At 38.1% G+C, this 18,227-nt stretch overlaps 2 protein-coding genes across 2 annotated transcripts; one reads left to right on the forward strand and one right to left on the reverse strand.

Moving 5' to 3' along the window:
• Positions 1-391: 391 nt before the first annotated feature.
• Positions 392-13,868, reverse strand: LOC113670105 (tubulin polyglutamylase TTLL13). Its single transcript, XM_089203389.1, has 18 exons — positions 13,515-13,868; positions 12,655-13,251; positions 12,500-12,540; positions 12,270-12,388; positions 10,705-10,835; positions 9,952-10,060; positions 9,167-9,358; positions 7,827-7,912; positions 7,547-7,619; positions 6,664-6,816; positions 6,270-6,451; positions 5,373-5,450; positions 5,170-5,277; positions 4,358-4,535; positions 3,302-3,505; positions 2,058-2,875; positions 1,365-1,416; positions 392-960 (listed from the first exon to the last, which is right to left on the reverse strand). Exons 2-18 carry the CDS (start codon positions 12,837-12,839, stop codon positions 919-921), a joined length of 2,751 nt encoding a protein of 916 aa, XP_089059515.1. The 5' UTR covers positions 12,840-13,251; positions 13,515-13,868; the 3' UTR covers positions 392-918.
• On the forward strand, positions 13,865-16,246 carry LOC113670104 (E3 ubiquitin-protein ligase TRIM45). Its single transcript, XM_027186195.2, has one exon. It carries the CDS (start codon positions 14,036-14,038, stop codon positions 15,431-15,433), a length of 1,398 nt encoding a protein of 465 aa, XP_027041996.2. The 5' UTR covers positions 13,865-14,035; the 3' UTR covers positions 15,434-16,246.
• The last annotated feature ends 1,981 nt before the right edge of the window (positions 16,247-18,227 follow it).

An 18,227-nucleotide genomic window follows, 5' to 3' on the forward strand; every position in this document is an offset into this window, starting at 1 on the left:
TGATGAACAAACTTTTGCCGTTATGCTCACAAAGAGGGTCACTAGTTTCTCAGTTGAATTCTTGTATGGTAATACTTTCGTTGAACTAAGTTGATTAATTGACTTATTTGAAGGTTTCATTCACAAGCTTTTTATGTGGTGTTCACAAAATATTGCGGTGGCGAGTGCAAAAAATGTTTCTGCGCGTAGTAAATCAATTTTCTCGACAATCTCTGAATAAATTTTGTTTTTTTAAATTCAATTCAAACACAGACGTGGCAGAATGTTTGAACTGCTAAAGAACGGGGTAGATCTCCGAATTTGCGTGTACCGCGGGCTCAGCCTCGTTCCAACGGGGTCTTGGTTCTTGGAGCAAAGGAGCTACTCTACACAATAAACATATTCTGATGAGGACGATTATTTACATCCTTTTAATCAAGATTTAATCATTCTTTCAACCCTCCATTAATCTTTTTAGTCTGTACAAATATATTTAGATTAAAACCATTGTACTTTTGAAAATGTCTTTGGCCATAAACAGAGAATTGTCATTCATTTTCAGCAAAAATACCACGCAGTCAGATATGAAATCTATTGATATTACAAAACTATATACAATTGTATTAAAACAGTCGTAATTCTCGCAAACAAAGTTTCAATAATTGCTCAAATTCCACACTTAACAACTTTATAAATAATATACTTTCTACACTAACTACGATATGAACGTATGGATAGATAGAAAACACTGAATCCAGGTTCCTCAAATGGGGTTCTTAAAAATTTCACTTTCACATTTCTCATAAAGTACGAAGCACTATTTTGATGATCTATGGACATGATTTTGTTCCGGGGATTCTTTTCATGTCACACACGCCAAATCCAAACCCTTATCTCTTTGTTACAAGCTACGTCAACTGAAGCTGCTCCCCCGCTGCGTTAGCTCAAGGCTACTGCATGATTCTCACGGAGTTCAAGTTGCTGTAATTAAAAAGAAAGACGGAAATAACAATTAGCTTCTTACGCGGACAGCTGCGTACTCTTGGAGGATAGTAAAATACTGTTTCATTTAACTTTCTTGCCAATTTGGCTTCGAACTATTATATTTCGACTTACTCAAGCACGACGGTTAAAAAGTATCTGGGTGACAACTTGCACGATTACCAGCCGCTGTTCGGCAAATAAGCGCGCTTCATTACTCCTTCCCGGGACGAACACCGTGCAAATTGAGTATTAGGAAATAATTCCTTCACTAAGTAAGTCCTCCCCGTTTGCGCTTTATAACAATGACGTTCAGGTTTCATCGATTACCTGCTCCTGTCAGGTTAGAAGCCCAACAGATCAAACACTACTTTTAATAAGATAGTCAAAGAATAATGAATTACCTTCAGGCGCATATTGTTGGTAGCTCCGCGGGCTCTTTGAGCTTTAGTTGACCTGCATAGGATCAATTACGGTTAGAATGACCATTCATTTCTATGGCTGTTAAACATGAAGCTTCGAGCATAAAAATCAAGTATAAATAGTAATCTTCAAAGTGTCGACCAGCCGGATTTTCGACTGAGTAATCCTGGGCTACTTTGGTTTTGCTTCCGTGATCGAAGAATCTTCCCTAAGCCAATCAGATGTGAAACTAGAACGTTTGACGTCGAACGTTTTCCCGCACCTAGGATCATTCAACAACCATATTATCTTTTTCTCTTTACCCTTGCCCTGATTGACGGTTGAAATTACTTTGGGGGTTTCACGTCGAAAAACAATCTAGACTTGGCCTGATTAGGACTGGGCAATAGAGGAAGCCGAAAGTCATCCAGGATTGTTTTGGTTTTGCTTCCTGTGATTGGTCCACAAAACTCGCGCCGCCCTCTTAACCAATCAGACTCAAAATTAAAACCAATCACAACCTGGTCACCCGCGTCTTCCCGCGCTTCTGGCAGTTTGCTTGTTTTTCCTTTGAGATCTCACGGGCCCTTTGAAACATTTTCATTCCCTGTCACTAGTCCTTACAATTAGTTTGGTTTTGGTTCACGCTATCCCATCGGTAAGAGCTCTGAAGGGTGGTTTGTAACGAAGCTCACCTCATGAGCGCTGATGGCGATCCTGTAAACTTCTGGGACGAGCTAGACTGTTCGGCTGATATACTACTACTGGCTGGACTTGGTCGATAATTGACAGGCGCCGGGCCAGATATCACAGATAAGTTCATTCCATTTTGAGGCTGCGGTGCCACTTTAAGCACGTTGGGAAACGCGTACATCGAACACATATACTGCTGTGCATTAACACCAGGCGACACTACTCCTGGACTGGAGAGATTAGTCTGAGACCCTGCCACGCCACCCGCTGCCAAAACGCGCGGATTCACCACGCGTGTTCCTTGAGTGGAATCACCACAAGTTTTAAGCCCTGTAGCGCTCAATGACCGGCGTCTGAGCGAGGTGTTTGGTTGGTTATCTAGTCTGGGATCAATCAAACTATAAGCAAGGCTACTGGCCTCGATACCAGTCGTTGATCCTGATCTCCAGTCGTAATCTGGATTGCCGTTAACTGCTCTGCCACTTGTGGAAAGTTTTCTTGAGCCGTATCTGTGTTTGGGCAACCCCGTAGGAGCTGATGGTACTATACCGACTGACGCAAGAGCACGACGATCGTTTCGTGATAAAGTGGCTTGTTGATTGAGGGATTTCAAATTCATAACAGCAGACAGAGAGGCGGGTTGATAGGTCTGGAACCGAGACAACTGAGCTGCGACTGTATTGTTAACAGCGGCTACTGCTCCAGATGTTGACAGCAATCCCATAGAGCCATACATGGCCGAATGTTTGTCACCCAGGCTGCCTCCTATCTCACGGCCGCCAACAGAGCTACCTTTGGAAGACGAGTCTTTATTGGTGTTCTGAGAAGAAAAAGAGTGATGATTCAGTACTTCAAAATAGTTTCTGTCTACACCGGATGGTCTTGTTTGGCATGAAAGATGTACTTTGTAGTCTTTTTTTTTTCACTAGAGTGGCATACAGCGAAATACATGTACATCTAACCGGTGCCCCCACTCCTCCCGGGAGGGCACCTCCATGTAATAGGATATACACGGACATTCCACCGAAAGGGTTATAAATTTGAAGAGCCCATGTATGGATAAGGATGACGAGAATTGCAATTGATATACTTAAAAGGGAATAACAGAATATTTAAGGATTATCTCTAAAGATCCACGAATAAAAGTTAATGAGTATTTTCTACGAAAATCATTCCTTTAGTCTTTCCCTATCTCTTTTAACAAGGGTGTTACATTTCTCTTCAGATGGTTACGCTTGTAACTCACCGAGTGATGTAAAGAGCAGTTTTTCTGTGGCCCTCCAGTTCCGGGTGTGCAGTGTAACAGTTTGTACACAAACTCGACCACACCCAGCCCTCTTATCAGATTATCCCGCTGAAGAAGGGAAGTGATTCTCTCCAATTCTTCTTCCTCTGATATCGTCATTGGTTTGGTGGTGTCCGTTTGCTCCTGGCCAGTTCTTCTGCCAACCTGAATAAAAATTTGACGTGTCAGTGTTACGCAGGATGTTGTTGAAGTCTGTATTAGACTCAAGTGGCGCACTCAGCCGGAGCTTAACCGGGCGACTAAGCGTATCACTACTGCCGTCGGATGGAATGCTACTCCATTGCAAGATTACCAGCATTTCATCAAGCTTCCCAGAAAAATTACCAGTACCCTCTTGTGCTCCGGGTTGAGGGAGAGGCAATGTATGAGTTAAGTATTTACCCCAAGACACAGCCTATTCACCCGGTCAGGTCTCGAACCAGCGCACTAGCCATTACGCCACCGCGTTCCTTACAGCAAGATCTGTAACATAGTACTGCTTGTATATCTGAGGTATTAATATGAACGAACAAATTACGCGCGTCTCTTTTGCTGAAAACGAGTGCATTTTTGATGTAACACGAGTGAAAATTACAAAGAGCGCGCGCTGCCAAAATTTCGTCTGTCTTGACTTTCTGCGATGCGTTTTTCATGTAATTTATTAACAAGTAACAACATGCTTTCTCGTGCAATTTGGTGTAAATAAGCACTTGTAAATTTTTCAAAGACTACAAATTGCAAGCGCCCTAAGGGCTCGTGCAATTTTGTTGTCCTTGAAAAATTTACTTGTGCTTGTTAACACCAAATTGCACTCGAAATCATGTTGTTACCTATATTAACAGCACTTCGACGACAAAGCACCCTTGTAACTGTTCGTGCGTGCTTCGTTAAATTGGGCTCGAACACGTGAGAGAAAAAGCAGCAACAACAACAACAACACACTTTTCCTTTCCTTACATAATAGTGACGGAAAGTTTGCTGGGGTAATAATAATAATCATTAATACTAGTCATTTACCTCAAATTTTGGTCTACCAGGTTGGACCATCTTCCTAACCGGGGGCCTTCTTGGCCTTCGACTATGAGGACTCTCTGGCCTAAGACCATCTTTGGATCCCTTGGGAGCCCTCCCACTGTTTTTGAGCCTTGCATTCTCCATTTCTTGTTGTTTGGCCATGATTTGTTCACGTTGAACCCTAAAACCAGGAGATGACACAACATGAAGCAAAATATTTCGTCGAATACAGGTTTGTATACTATTTGAAGATAAAAGTTATTGACATGTAGGTGAAATTTAAACTTTTTGAAGTTCTTATGATATCATTACGCTTATAAATACTGTTAATGCTCTGATGTTTTCTTTTAACGTGCAGTTGTCTCAGATGCCTCTCGACTCCCGACATAGCCCCGTGGCAATGTCAACCTTGACACAAACACTTTGAACTCAGGATCGAACAGAGAGACCACATCTTCTCTAGAAATGGTTCCTTAATGGCAGAAAGATTTCATCATCATTCTAGGTTACAAATAATCCTAAGGACAAAATGAAGTTGTGGTAGAAATATGATCTGAAATTTTTAGTCATTCCAAAGGGAAAATGGGAGAGCAACTACATGCCATAAGTTGCACCAGTTTGCTAGAAGACAAAAATTTCGCTTGCAAAACAGGTGGAAAGAAGAGGTAAATTAGGGCCCAGTCTTTTGCATTATGCTGGTTGAGAGGCCTGGTGAGACGGTGAGAGCAAAGTATCTTATTCAAGATCACAGGACAGTGACTTGGTTATGTCTTGAATCCTACCATTAAAATGATGAGCGTAACAGAACGTCTTACCTAGCACACTCTATTCGAGCCTTGGAGGCTGCCGTCTCTTGAAATAAAGAACAACTGTTCTCGAAATACACAGCATATTTTTCTTCATTTCCTTCAGGGTAAATACGTCTAAAGTAGAAAAAGGATAAAATGAAATTTTACATTTAGAATTTAATTTTGTAGATATCTAAACACATTTAATTATAATACAATACACTTCCTACCTGTATTTACCCATGTGACTGTCTTCATACTTCTTCAACCACTCAATATACTGTGATTGGTTTTCAAAATCATCTCTCCTTGAAAAAAAAAGAAGTTAATAATAAATGGTGAAGCTGGCGGTCACTGTAAAAACTTGCTGAAAATTATTTTGCACAAATCATATGCTGTACATTTATAACTAACTGCCTCTGACATGAAGAATCTGTCTGAGAAAATTTGGTGTCTGAAAGTTCCTGATGTACATGTATTTATTGAAAAAATCTGGTGCCATAACCTGCCTTTAAATGTTTCAACCCTCTTAGAGTTATTGGCATGTAACTTCTCCCTACAATATCTATACAACACCCACCAAACAGGTAATGAGAATACTCAAACTCATCAATTAACCCTTCAACTCACAGAAGTGATTAACATGTAACTTCTCCCTACAATATTCATACAACACCCACCAAACAGGTAATGAGAATACTCAAAATCATCAATTAACCCTTTAACTCACAGAAGTGATTAACATGTAACTTCTCCCTACAATATCCACACATTATCCAGCATGCAGGTGAAAAGAATACGCAAACTTATCAGGTTAAAGTTGTTATCTTGATTTAACACCAAATTCTTGCTGCTATTTTTAAAGGAAATGTATGGCTGCCGCAGTTAGAGAGGAGAATTAACAATCAGATCATTGGGAGTTAAAGAGTTAAAAGTTGTTATCTTAATCTACATGTAATAGCATATTTTTGTAACTTTTTAGAAGGAAATATGTAGCCCGTAGGGGGAGGAGATTAACAATCAGATCTTGGAAGTTAAAGGGATAAGCAGATGTTACAAAAAAGATCAGTCAATTCTTTATGGTTCACTTGCATTAGAGTTAAAAAAAAAAAAACTGTTCAACATACTTGTTCTCTTTAGGCCTCTGTTTCTGTAGAAGTCTGTCCCGTACTCTCTTTTTGTCTTCCTCAAGTATCTTGCGGCGATCACATGCTCCAAAATTAAGAAGAGTGAGGGCATCCAACATCAGTCCCTCTTTGATTTCTTTATCAAGGGGTGAGTCAGTGGTAAAACTTGGGGAATGGTTTACCTGAAAATCAATAAATTACAAAATAATGTTTATGACATGTCCTGTGGTTTAAAAATTCCTCTGGGTTAAAATTGGTTAAACGAATGTTACTTTGATTTAACTTTCTCTGAGTGGTTTAAAAACATCAAGGTAAAGTTGAATCACATTAAATACAGCATGCTCAGTACAATCCATTTCTCTTCATAAACATCTTTCTTAATTGGTATTCTTACCTCTAAAACCCAAGCTTTCAACTTTTTATCAAGCAGAATATCAAAGCCTAGGATTTCAAAACAAGCACTGCCCTTGTTGTGGTTGGGAAAACAGGTCCTGTAGTTGTGTTTCAGTATTGGATGGGCTGTGATCAAAGTTTTAATAATAGCATCCTAATAACAAATTGAAACAAAAACAGTTAATTTAAGATAAAAAAATTCATAATCAAATGAAAGTAAAGTAAAAAAGTATGTAAAGTAAAATGCATGTGGTCTGTTATCCAAGTTCAATCCCAAGATCTTATTAGTAATTCTCCTCACTGTCTGCCATACAATTCTTATGATGTTAGTTCTGGGAATTTGGTATTGGATCAACTAACAATCCCCTAATTGTTTTTTAATTCTTTTTACTTGTCTCCTTGATGTTGAAGTAATATTCAAAGAAGAAATTCTGTCTTAGTCACTCATAGCAGTTTAAAGGTTTTAAAAAGTTTCTTTAGTTAATCTCCCTTTCTCAATGTAGGTGAGTTATGAAAATCTTTATAAGCTGCCAGTATTCCCCACTGAGAAGTTGTTTTGCAAAGTTGAATGCAGTGATGGAAACAAATAAGAAACTGGGCTCTTAAACTCTCAGTGAGATGTCAAGCTTGTACTCAAGGCATTGCATATTGCAAATAAAGCTAGCAGATAAAGTGAAATTATGCCATGTGTCTCGCAGTGTTACTGATGCTCATCATTTCTTTTCAAACTTCACATATCATTTAGAAAGCAACTTTTCCTTTGAGCACATATATGATCCAATCCCATGTTTACACATTGATACTTTTGTGAGCTTACATGTACTTAGGTGGACCTTTTTTTTCAGTCATGATCCACTCTTACAAGATATCAAAATATTTCTTACCTCTATTGATGCCCAGATTTCTTTGACATCATAACCATTGTCCGTAAACCACCTGTTTACTGTTGTTATCCGTCTGAAATGAAATAAATAATTCAGTATTAAATAATTTGTAATATCACTAAAAGGAATTAACAGAACAATGTTTTGAAAATCACATGCATGCACACGTTGCCTCAACAGTTTAACAACCTGTTTTCACATAACTTTAAAAATTATTCAACAACTAATTTCAGGTTCATTTGCCAGTCACATTAAAATACTAATTAAAGTGCAAACACACCTTTTGCTCCCAGTTTCTTCATCTCTGATAAAATCTTTGCTGTGTTTGTTTACAGCATAGTTTGTAAGGTGCATGCAGGTGTCATCCTAAAAAAAAAAAGGATTGACAATTGCTTTGTTACTAGAAAAAATGTTAACAACATCATAAAGTCTCCTTACAATGTAAAATACAATTAGTTTTATCAATAACAGGATTTATGGAAAATTTGGATATTTCAAGACATTCTCCAAAACATGGTTTTCATTTAATACACTTGAACTATTTCTCAATGACATGCCTCCCAAAAATTAAAAATTATCTGATTGCAATACCAAAGATATACCAACCAGCAATTATTAACAGCCAATGTAGCTTGGAAAAGACTGCCACCTTATTCCCATCTTTTTAAGATTCTCCACATCTTGAAAATCAGTTTGTAAATTTATTTTGCAACTCTTTCGAGAGTTTAATATACATTTAAAATATCACTGCTATAGTAGACTCAATGTCTGCCCCCTAGGCTATCTGGTTCCATTCAATTACAATTATACAGTCATGTATTCCACCTGGGAAACATTTGATATTTGTTGCAGAATACCTTTGAATCATGCAAGGCCACACTATCCCAAGTGTACCAGCAGTCACAATTATAATGGAAACTTTAGGTCAATTAATGTATAATTATTAACCTTTGATCCTTAAGACTTACCAGCAATTCTAATTTCCCTTTACTATATCACCCCTGAATCCCAAATTAAGGTCATGAGAGTGAAGGAAATGTGACCAATTCAAGAAGCTCTTGATTCTTAACCATCAGGGTGTGAAATTAACTTTTTTTTTCTGATAGCCACTTGGCTCCTAAATTCTTCAAAGTGGTAGCCAATTAAAAAAAAGTCGGTCGCCATTTTCAAAGACAAACAAAATCTTTCTTTACACTGTCAGTGTTCTAGATAGACCCTCCAAAATTAAGTTAGGGAAAAGATCTTTAACGTGCTACAAAGTGGACACTAGGATGGATGATAAACAACGTTTAGGCTCATCTAAATCCAAGATGGCGTCTAGTTATCGATCGAGATGCATGTGCTACGTTTTGGAAACAAACTTAACAAGGAAGTTTGCCGTGGATTTATCTTTGCAAATCTTTTTAATTCACTATATCTCTTGGTAAGGTTATGATGAAACGTTCTAGTCGCCAATTTGGCGACTGACTTTCAGGATTTGGTCGCCAAAGTAAAAAATTTAGTGGCATTGGCGCCTGTATTAGGCGCAATTTCACGCCCTGACCATACATATTAAATAAATGTATATACTGTACAGTATAGGTTCCAACAATTTTGAAAAATATTTCTTTCTGCACTCACCACATTGTGGTTACTTGGTTCCATGTACTTTAAAGTAGCAAATCTTCCTAGGCCATCCTCATAAACAAATATTCTCAGAGGATCACAAGATGTAACCAGCACGTACACCCTCAGATCAAACTTAAATCCATCGATAAGAAAAGGCTTGGAAACATACTGCTGACAAACCATGTGTTCACCTGGCTTAATATCCTGTTGACCAGTATAAAAGAACAACTAATAAATGCTAAATTAATACTATTTATGGAACACCTTTCACTTGTACTGCATTGGCATGCAATTAACATCCAAATGTACTAAACTGGTGACTAAGCTGCATCAAGAGAAATTTCACCTTTGTATTTAATGAAAAAAGCCAAAAATTTACTACACAGCAGAAAAGCCTTTTGGGAATTAGCCATTTTTTTTTGTTAGGAACTAATTATTGCAGCTTGCAATGTCTGATAGTTCTGCTGGAAAGCGATTTTTGTAATTTTTCAGTTCAAGATACAGAACACTGATTAATTTTCATTTTCAGATCAACTATCAAATATCAATGCATCCATGATATTAAACAAATCTAAATGTAAATTTATTGAGGTGGTACAGTGAAAAAGCTCTTCAAAAAAGCACAAAACCATGTTGTGACTATAAGACAATTATAGAATCTTCACTGTTCACTGTAAACTTAAGATATTGTATCTGAGTAAAAAAAGGAGAACTCTTTTTTTTTTAAATAGTTTGGTCCTACCTACTGTTGCTAGAAACAAACTGACTTTAACTTTCAGGCTTGAGTTAGAACTGACCTTTGGATTCTTCGTCAGGAAAATACCCTTTCCTTGGCTACCACTATCTGGTTTGAGAATAAATGTTTTATTCTTCTTCTGTCGACAGTAGGCTTGCAATTCTCCATAACTGAAGGTCAATGAAAAGAAAATACCATTACTTAAGCCAACGAGTATTAATTTTCAAGCCATCATTTCATCACAGTCAGTGATCAAGACTGCAGTCTGAGCTTATGCACAAATTGAAGCCAGTAATGTGAAAAAACTTAGGCTTACATGTAAATGAGGACATAGAAAGGTCACTAGTACATGTAATGTCTCCCAAAAACTGGTTGGGCACTGCTAAATGATACAGCTAAAAAGGATATTGAATATTAGGCTCATCTTCCTAACTATTTCAACTTTTCCTTGTGCTCCACATGGAAATACAAAAAAATTACCGATAAAAAGGGGTATTCAGGAGAATTTATAGGGCTTTTTTTCATGAACCAAGGCTTTCATGGAGGGTCACACAAAAAGATTTATTTTGCATATCTCTTTGTTATTGTGTGTTCTTTCAATAAATGTGTTCCTTGTGAGCCAACTTAACTACAATATGCCAAGAAAAATGCTCTGTTGATTGAAAATTCTGCTAGAAATACTGATGATTCAGAGTCTAAATTGAACATGATATGCTTGTGAAAATTAAGTAACTGCTAATAATTCACAAACTCTTACAGCTGAGCTACATTTATTTTGTCCTTTTAGATAACAAGGGAAGAACAAGTCACTTACTCTGCTGGCAAGCACCATGTTTTAGGAAACACAGCATACTCCTTGGGAAACTGTTTCCATAAACGGTTCATGTTTCTTGCCAGAAGATCCTTGCGACAAATCTCACTCATACCAGGAAAATGATTTATTTTCTGTTTAAAAGTTGAGAAGAGAGTGGGAATTAGTAAATCTTTTAGATAATTATTTACAAGGTGAAGGTGACTCAATTGAGAAGAGGGAAAAGGGAGAGAAAGCAATTACTAATAGATATATCACTCCAACTACATACTGATGACACTAGATTTATCAGGTAAAGGTTGAATCTACTCTCTCCCCTCATGAGTGATACTAAAAACCACTTGTAAATTGATTTCCGCAGTATCTAGTAACTCCAAGTATGGTTTCCACCCCCGAATGGGATGTCAGCTCATCACAAAAGTTACCTCTTAGCCTTTCTTCATTACTCTCAAATGGAAGAGGGGCAATACAAAAGTTTACTTATATTAGTTTCTTTCCAGGCAAATGGTTAAACCCACACCTACATGTGTCCATCTGTAGCTCAACATCCTTTTCACTAAGCCATTACAGCTCCCACGATTGTATTTGGTTTTAGCTCATGATTTCACAGGGTTTAGGCAAAATATCACGTTACTAGTGCTTTTAACACTAATCATATTGTATTAAAATTAATACTTTATCGTTGTTTTGTCAAACCTTTCTAGTAATAGCAGGTAATTTAGTGTTAACGACTGAGTTGAAAACGTAAATTAGCCACCGTAAAGGGTAAAAAAGCTGACGCTCTGACGAAGGGCTAACGCTCGAAACATCAGCTTTTCTACCCTTTACGGTGGCTAATTTACGTTTTCAGTTGTTAACACTACATTACCTGCTATACTCTCCCACCGACGCAGCACCATAGTTTCTTTAGAAACTTACCCCTTCTTTCTAGTAATAATCCTAAATAAACAGTTCAGAAATAACACTTTCTTGTGGGTAAAGGTCTCGATTCCAAATAGAAGATATTTAATAAAAGCAACTTCCTATTGTTTACACATCATGTCAACAAACGGCGATGTACTAAAGAGTGAACGTGTTTTAAAGCATTAAGCATTAACTTTGCCGGCAAGACGATCATTAAGAATAGATACACATCTCTGCTTTTCCCTTTCTTTGCATGAATTTCCGATACAAATGTTGTGAAACAAGAAATCACAAGGTCGCTGGCAACAAGGGTACCATTAAACGCACTTAAAACATCTTTTACGATTAAGGGCGACATTTTACAAGATAAAACTTTGCTTCCATCGAAGACATTCCAACCTCCAAAATGTACCATGTTAGTAAGGAACTCCAGTTTGTAAGAGGTATAGTTTCCTCAATGCCTCACGCTGCAAAAAGCCTATTGCTGTAGCTGCATTTTCATGTCCAATATCAAATAAACAATGTAGTATAAGAACTAATCATTGTATGAACAATAGAGGTACGCGAGGCTGAAGCTTGCCCGTAATTTACTTGCAATAAATTTCGAAGCTTAAGACATAGAAATATCGATAATTTATTTTATTATCCGTTTATTTAATACGTACCTGGTAACGTTTCATGTCCATACAACGTTCCAAAGCAACAGAGCAATCTGTCCAGAACAAAGCCCAATCTTCATCTTCACCAACCTCCTTCATGCCGAATCGTTTCGTTACCCTGCGAACTGTTCAAAAGAAAATTAAGATGATCAATTAGGGCACAGAAAACGTGGACAAGATCTCGATTAATCAAAGGAAAGAGGTGCTGATTGTATTTCCCACACGAAGATACTTACCACTTTCATACTTGCAGTTTGTCAAGCACACATTCATCCATCTGAAAAACATAAACGCATTTATTAACAAAACAATATTCGCTGGCGATGAGCGTGCAAAGAAACCTCTTAGAATTTATCTCTGAGTACTATCCTTATTTAAATATGTTTCTCACTTTTTCTTCTTCTTCTTAGCCTTTGATTTCTTAGGAGTAGCGGCTCGATCGCCTGATGTCGTTCCAGTAACGGGCTCCCGAACATCTTCCCCACCGCTATCTTCGCCTTCACATTCGCTCTCTCCCCGAAGGCTCAAATCGCTCTCGTTGTCACTGATTTCACCCTCAAGTTCATTGTCAGCCATAACAAACTGCTATGCTCCTTTTAAAATCGAATTCAGTTGAACTAAATGATGTAAACGCCTTTAGATCCACAGCTCTTTGGAAGCCATAATACTTTGTCGTTTAGTTTATGTCGGATAGCAACTATCGCACTTTCTGATTGGTTTTTCCGTTGCTATGAAACTCTAAGGGCTTTCAATAGACCAGCGGTTTCAAATTTCCTAGTATCCAGACCCCCTACACCGAGAAATCTCGATCTTGTAATGCCAAAACCAATTTAATTTTTATGCTCAAATGGGAAATTTAAGCTCGTCTACTGAGGTCCTATCGAACTAGCGCAGTTGACCAGGCTGTTAAAGTCTTGAAGCTTTACCAATTTCAGCCTTTAACCAATTTTAATTTGGAGATTGCAAGACGTGGGGCGAAGGGAACTCTCTAAATAAAACATAAACAACAGCTGTTATTGTTTTTGAAGCAGTATACGCGACAGAAATGTTGAAACAGTCACGATGATCACGACGAAAAGAAAAAAACCTATGACAACAATAAAATGACTGAATGTATAAAAGATACAATAAATAAAGTATATTTGCTAAAACGGTGTAGGATTTTCTTTAATGATATTTTTGTTCTATAGGTTAATTATACCGTAACTGTTAATAAATGTTTTTTGAAATTAGAAAATAGTCATGATTTACCTTGCACTATGACCGGTTTCTGATCACACTTTCTGATATTTTTCTTCATCTTACCACAGCTGTACGAGCGTCCGATTCTGGTCGAATAATAAGCGGTCAGGAAGGGAAAGCCGTGTGAAACGTCGATTAAAAACAATTTCGCAGATGGCTGGATGTGCTAACCGTTTGAAACGGCGCCAGATCTCAACTCCAGCATGATACATGTGCGCAGACTGGCAGACTGAGGTAAATAACTCCCAGTCGGGGCTCCCATTCTCAGATCACGACAATTTTGGTGACTTCGCGTAATAACTGATTCTAAGAGGACGGCTAGAAAATGATCTTACCGTCAAATCTCTTCTTCTACCACGTTCTGAGGTCTTTAGCATTTTTTTTCCACGCGTGACCAATTGGTTCACGCGCTAGTCTGATAGCTGTCGTCTATTGGTCGAGAATTTTTGGTTGCTAGATAAAAATAGAATGCACGTAATGCATGCAAGTTTCTCTGTAATGCAAACACCAAGGTGGCCGGCTTTGTGTCAATGGAGGCACTTCTGGAAAACCTCGTCGAACATGTTACATGTCCGATTTGCTTGGATACCTACACGGACCCAAAGACTATAGCTTGTTTTCATACCTTCTGCTGTGAATGCTTGAAAAGGCATGCTCTGGCAACTCAAAAACAGGGGCGATATCGATGCCCCGAGTGCCAAGCAGACCTTGACATCCCCGAAGGAAATCGTTTCACCGATTTGCCAAGCAGTTTTCAACGCAATAACTTATTGAATCTTCTTGCTGTTCGACGAAATAGCGAAGGAAGTGCGGTAGATTGTAGTATATGTCGGAAAAACAGCGCCGAAACGAGTTACTGCTTTGATTGCCAGAAATTTATGTGCTGTAATTGCGTTAAAGCTCATGAAGTGTTCCGCACAACTGCGTTTCAAGGGCACAAAGTGACGCTTTTGAAACAGTTTAAAACTGAAGACTACGAAGCCTTGTTAAGACGGCCGTCATTTTGCTCGCAGAAGCAGCACGAGCGAGAAGTAATGAAGTTTTACTGTCTTGATTGTCAAAGCTGTATTTGTCAAATTTGTAACGACACGGATCACAGAAGCCATGATGTCGTGCCGCTTGACGAGGCGGCAGACGCCGAAAAAGCCAAAATCATGTCCGAAGTTGAGGCGATGAAAAAAGGAAAAGAGGCTTGCACTGAAATTCTTCAACAAATGGAGAAGAATAAACAAGACTTCGAAACTAGCATAGCTGCTGCGAAACAGCAAGTTTCGCAAGCAGTGGAAAAAATGATCGCGAGGGTTAAAACACTCGAGAGTGAAGCCATGACATCCCTCGAGAATACGCGCGCGTCGAGGATGGAGAAACTGACTTCAGCAAGGGAATCTGCCCAGTCTTTGGTCAGGCAAATAAACCAAACAGTTGAGTTCGGTAACGACTTGCAGCAGAGAAGACCAACCTCAGACGTCGAACAAAGCAAAAAGTATCTGGAAGAGCGATTAAAAGAGCTTAGTCAAACCCAAGTACCAACAGTTTCCGTCAGTCCGTTTGTTCAATTTGTTCCAGCATGGTCACCTGAAGATTTGAGTCTTGGATTCGCAACAATCAATATAGATGGAAACGAATCAACGTTGGAAAGCCAAAGTTTCCACGCTGGTGAAGAAGCAGTGATATCGATTTATCCCGAACTGCAAAAAGGTAAATTCAGAAATAAAAAGCACAAAGCTCAGGCTGAAGCTCACATAGAGCCCGCTGAGCAGATAGCTGAGGAAAGCCTGAAAATCTGCGAAAAAGAAAACGGAACTTTTCAAGTTAAATTTGTAGCGAAATTTCCAGGTACCTATAAAGTCAACGTTATAATAAACGGCGAAACCCTTACTCAATGCCCTCTCACCGTGTTGGTAATGGAACCGGGAAAGACAAGTTGACTTTTGACGCGAACTAAGAAAAAAAAAATTCGCGCACGGATAAAGATTGTTACGACTTTCAAACTTTTGAAAGGTGCCATCGGGGCGACTCAAGTTAAAATTTGGTAAAATTAAATTTATGTGTAGAGAAAGATTGGCTAGAAAGTTCGTTTTCATGGAGACCGTGATTATCTTCAGGTGTTGAACTGCCTGCCAATTAATATCAGTAACCTTGTAACCTGGCTATATTAACACGACTTGGTCACATGACCTTCTCAATCTTAAAAAAAATGGTCGTGGTGTGAAATAGATATCGGAAAAAGAGAGAGATTGACGAAATTTGTTGAATTTCGATTTCGAAGTCATTGTCGTCAAAGCTTAAGATTTTACGTTAACTTTAATATTCAAAAGAACAACAATTTTTTTAAAAAATTTTCAAAAAACTTTCGAACTAAAATTGCGCACTTGAATGCCTGAGAAATGAGATCTGTACAATTTTCATCATTCCCTTTCCATTTTTGTTATCATCTTCGTACCATTATTACGCGATCATAAATATAATTGACACAAGGTAAAGAAACTGTGTTGTATTTATCAAGAGCCACGTGCCGCTGTTCATGAAACCGTGAGCCCGCGTTCGTCGCCTCTTCCTAATGAATACAAGCTTGGAGCCACGGACCGTGTTAATTATTTCTCAAATACATACGAATACGTAGATTAGTGTTATAAATCAATATTTTAAAAACACACGAGTGTTATAACTCGCATTCATTATCGCTCTCAGAAACTTGGCCATGTTCTAATAAAATTTTGCTCTTGGTTGATGTCCCTAAATTTGAGTAGTTGGTTGGCGCACGCAAACTTTTAAGCAATCTTAGCCATGTCTAGTGTCTTTCTGATCGATTTGTGACCGAAAGTACACGAGTAAGCAGCTTTTCAATGAAGAGTGGTACGAAAAATCATTTCGCGAGGTGCGATCCTGATGAAACGATTAAACATATAAAAACCTAATTTTCCAATATTTTACCGATTCTGTTTTGTACTGCTATTTCGATAATTCCCTAAAAAAAAACCAGGAGAGGAGAAAATAGACATTTTGCGTACCCACACTTCAAAATTTTCGATCGAAGAGCGTAGATCTTCCTTTACCTACTTCCGTTGCTCCACCGCCCATGTTAAAGAGCTACATAACCACTCCACACATACAAGAGAGTATGTTCTTTTGCAGCCCACTCGTGGCAGCTTGAATGTATCGGCAATCTTTCTGACTACATTTGGAAAAAATATCTATCAAGCGGAAACAAAGGGACCTTATTTTCTCTTGTAACTATATAGTCCTTAAAGACCTGTGAAAGTAAACAGGAAGAAATACTGTGGCTCTCCCTCTTAAAATCCTAGAGGGAAATTTACCAACATCAAGAAGGTACGATATACATTGAGGCTAAGGTTCTTTGATTATTAGAAAGGCATAGCGAGGAAAGCCGTGCAGCACGTCTGTGCTGTTGGCTGAATTGCGTTTCACTTTCAATGCAATTCCTGAGTGGAATTGTGGATCCCGTGCAAAAACTGTACATAGACATAAACACGATGTTACACTTTAAGGTTTGTATTAAGTAAATTTTTTTGCTCAAAATTCTCTTTAGCGCGAACATCGAACACAACTTTCGAGCGTTAAAGAAAAGGCTAATAGTTTTATAAGTGCTGAACTGTTTAAGCGATGATATTAAAAACCACTCAAGATGCTTACTTATGACGCAGAACTATGTATTCTTCGATTAATAATTGTCGAACAATTACAGTTTCAAATTAAAAACAGTACCATCCTTATTATGTAGAAAAAGTTGGTGAAAGTCTGTTTCGCCATGGAAACAGGATGAAGTTTCGATTCTAGATGATCTAAGAGTATATTGGCTGTCCGCTAAAAGGTACTTAGCTCAATTTTTATAAAAAGCATCATTTGTAAATCAACTTGATTTAAAGCTCATTAATAGATCATAACACGTGCGCGCAATGCAGTAGGCTCAGTTTGAGCAGCTCATTATATATTACTGCTAAATATTGGACATTCAGTATAACTATTGTCTACTCGTGTAGTTAACCCTTCAACTCCCATGTGTGACCAAGACAGCATTTCTCTTTACAATATCAAAACAATATCAAGCACAATAAGCGATGAGAACAAAGATAACATATCAATTAGTTGATTATTAGTTTATCCAATACCAAATGCTCTGAACTAACATCACACGATTTATATGACAGACCGTGAGGAGAATTACTAATGAGATCTTGGGAGTTAAAGAGCTAAGTTACTACAATTTCCCTTATATAGGATTGCCTATTACATACGATCAAGATGGTAAAAGGCGTTTTAACTTTGATAGTCATCTAAAGATAACGGTGAGTGTGTAGAAGCCGAAGGGAAATGCTTATCCCCTATTCTAAATACAACGCCTAAAAAAAAATTGGTAGTGTCTTCTGTCAGGGTTTCAGAAAATCAGTGAATGGAGAGCAAACAAAGATTTAAAAACACGACGTGTGAAAACGGATTCTGTTCAAAAACGGGGGAAAATGTTATCAAGCCGAAACGCATTTGTGTGGCGAGCGGGGCATAGTTTTCTCTCTCTGATCTTGTTTTTCTACAGAAAATCACCATGGATATCGAGATGAAACAAAACCTAACTGATATGTTTCCCAAATCAATTAAGAAAACATCATGAAAGTGGAAAGTTTTTCTCCTCAAAGTTTGTTCTGGACAAATTAGCTTTGGGGCTCTGAAAGAGGAATCAGCTCTTCTTTGAATTAATAGTGTTTT

This window comes from Pocillopora damicornis, chromosome 4 (genome assembly GCF_964200805.1).
Source record: "Pocillopora damicornis chromosome 4, jaPocDami1.2, whole genome shotgun sequence".
Classification (NCBI taxonomy): domain Eukaryota; kingdom Metazoa; phylum Cnidaria; class Anthozoa; order Scleractinia; family Pocilloporidae; genus Pocillopora; species Pocillopora damicornis.

Coding starts and splice junctions, on each gene's coding strand:
- LOC113670104 (XM_027186195.2), top strand. CDS start 14,036: ATGGAGGCACTTCTGGAAAACCTCGTCGAACATGTTACATGTCCGATT.
- LOC113670105 (XM_089203389.1), bottom strand. CDS start 12,839: ATGGCTGACAATGAACTTGAGGGTGAAATCAGTGACAACGAGAGCGAT. Junction 10,836..12,269: donor TGGACATGAAACGTTACCAG/GTACGTATTAAA, acceptor ACTTTTAAACAG/AAAATAAATCATTTTCCTGG. Junction 3,506..4,357: donor CTGGTAGACCAAAATTTGAG/GTAAATGACTAG, acceptor ATTTTTATTCAG/GTTGGCAGAAGAACTGGCCA.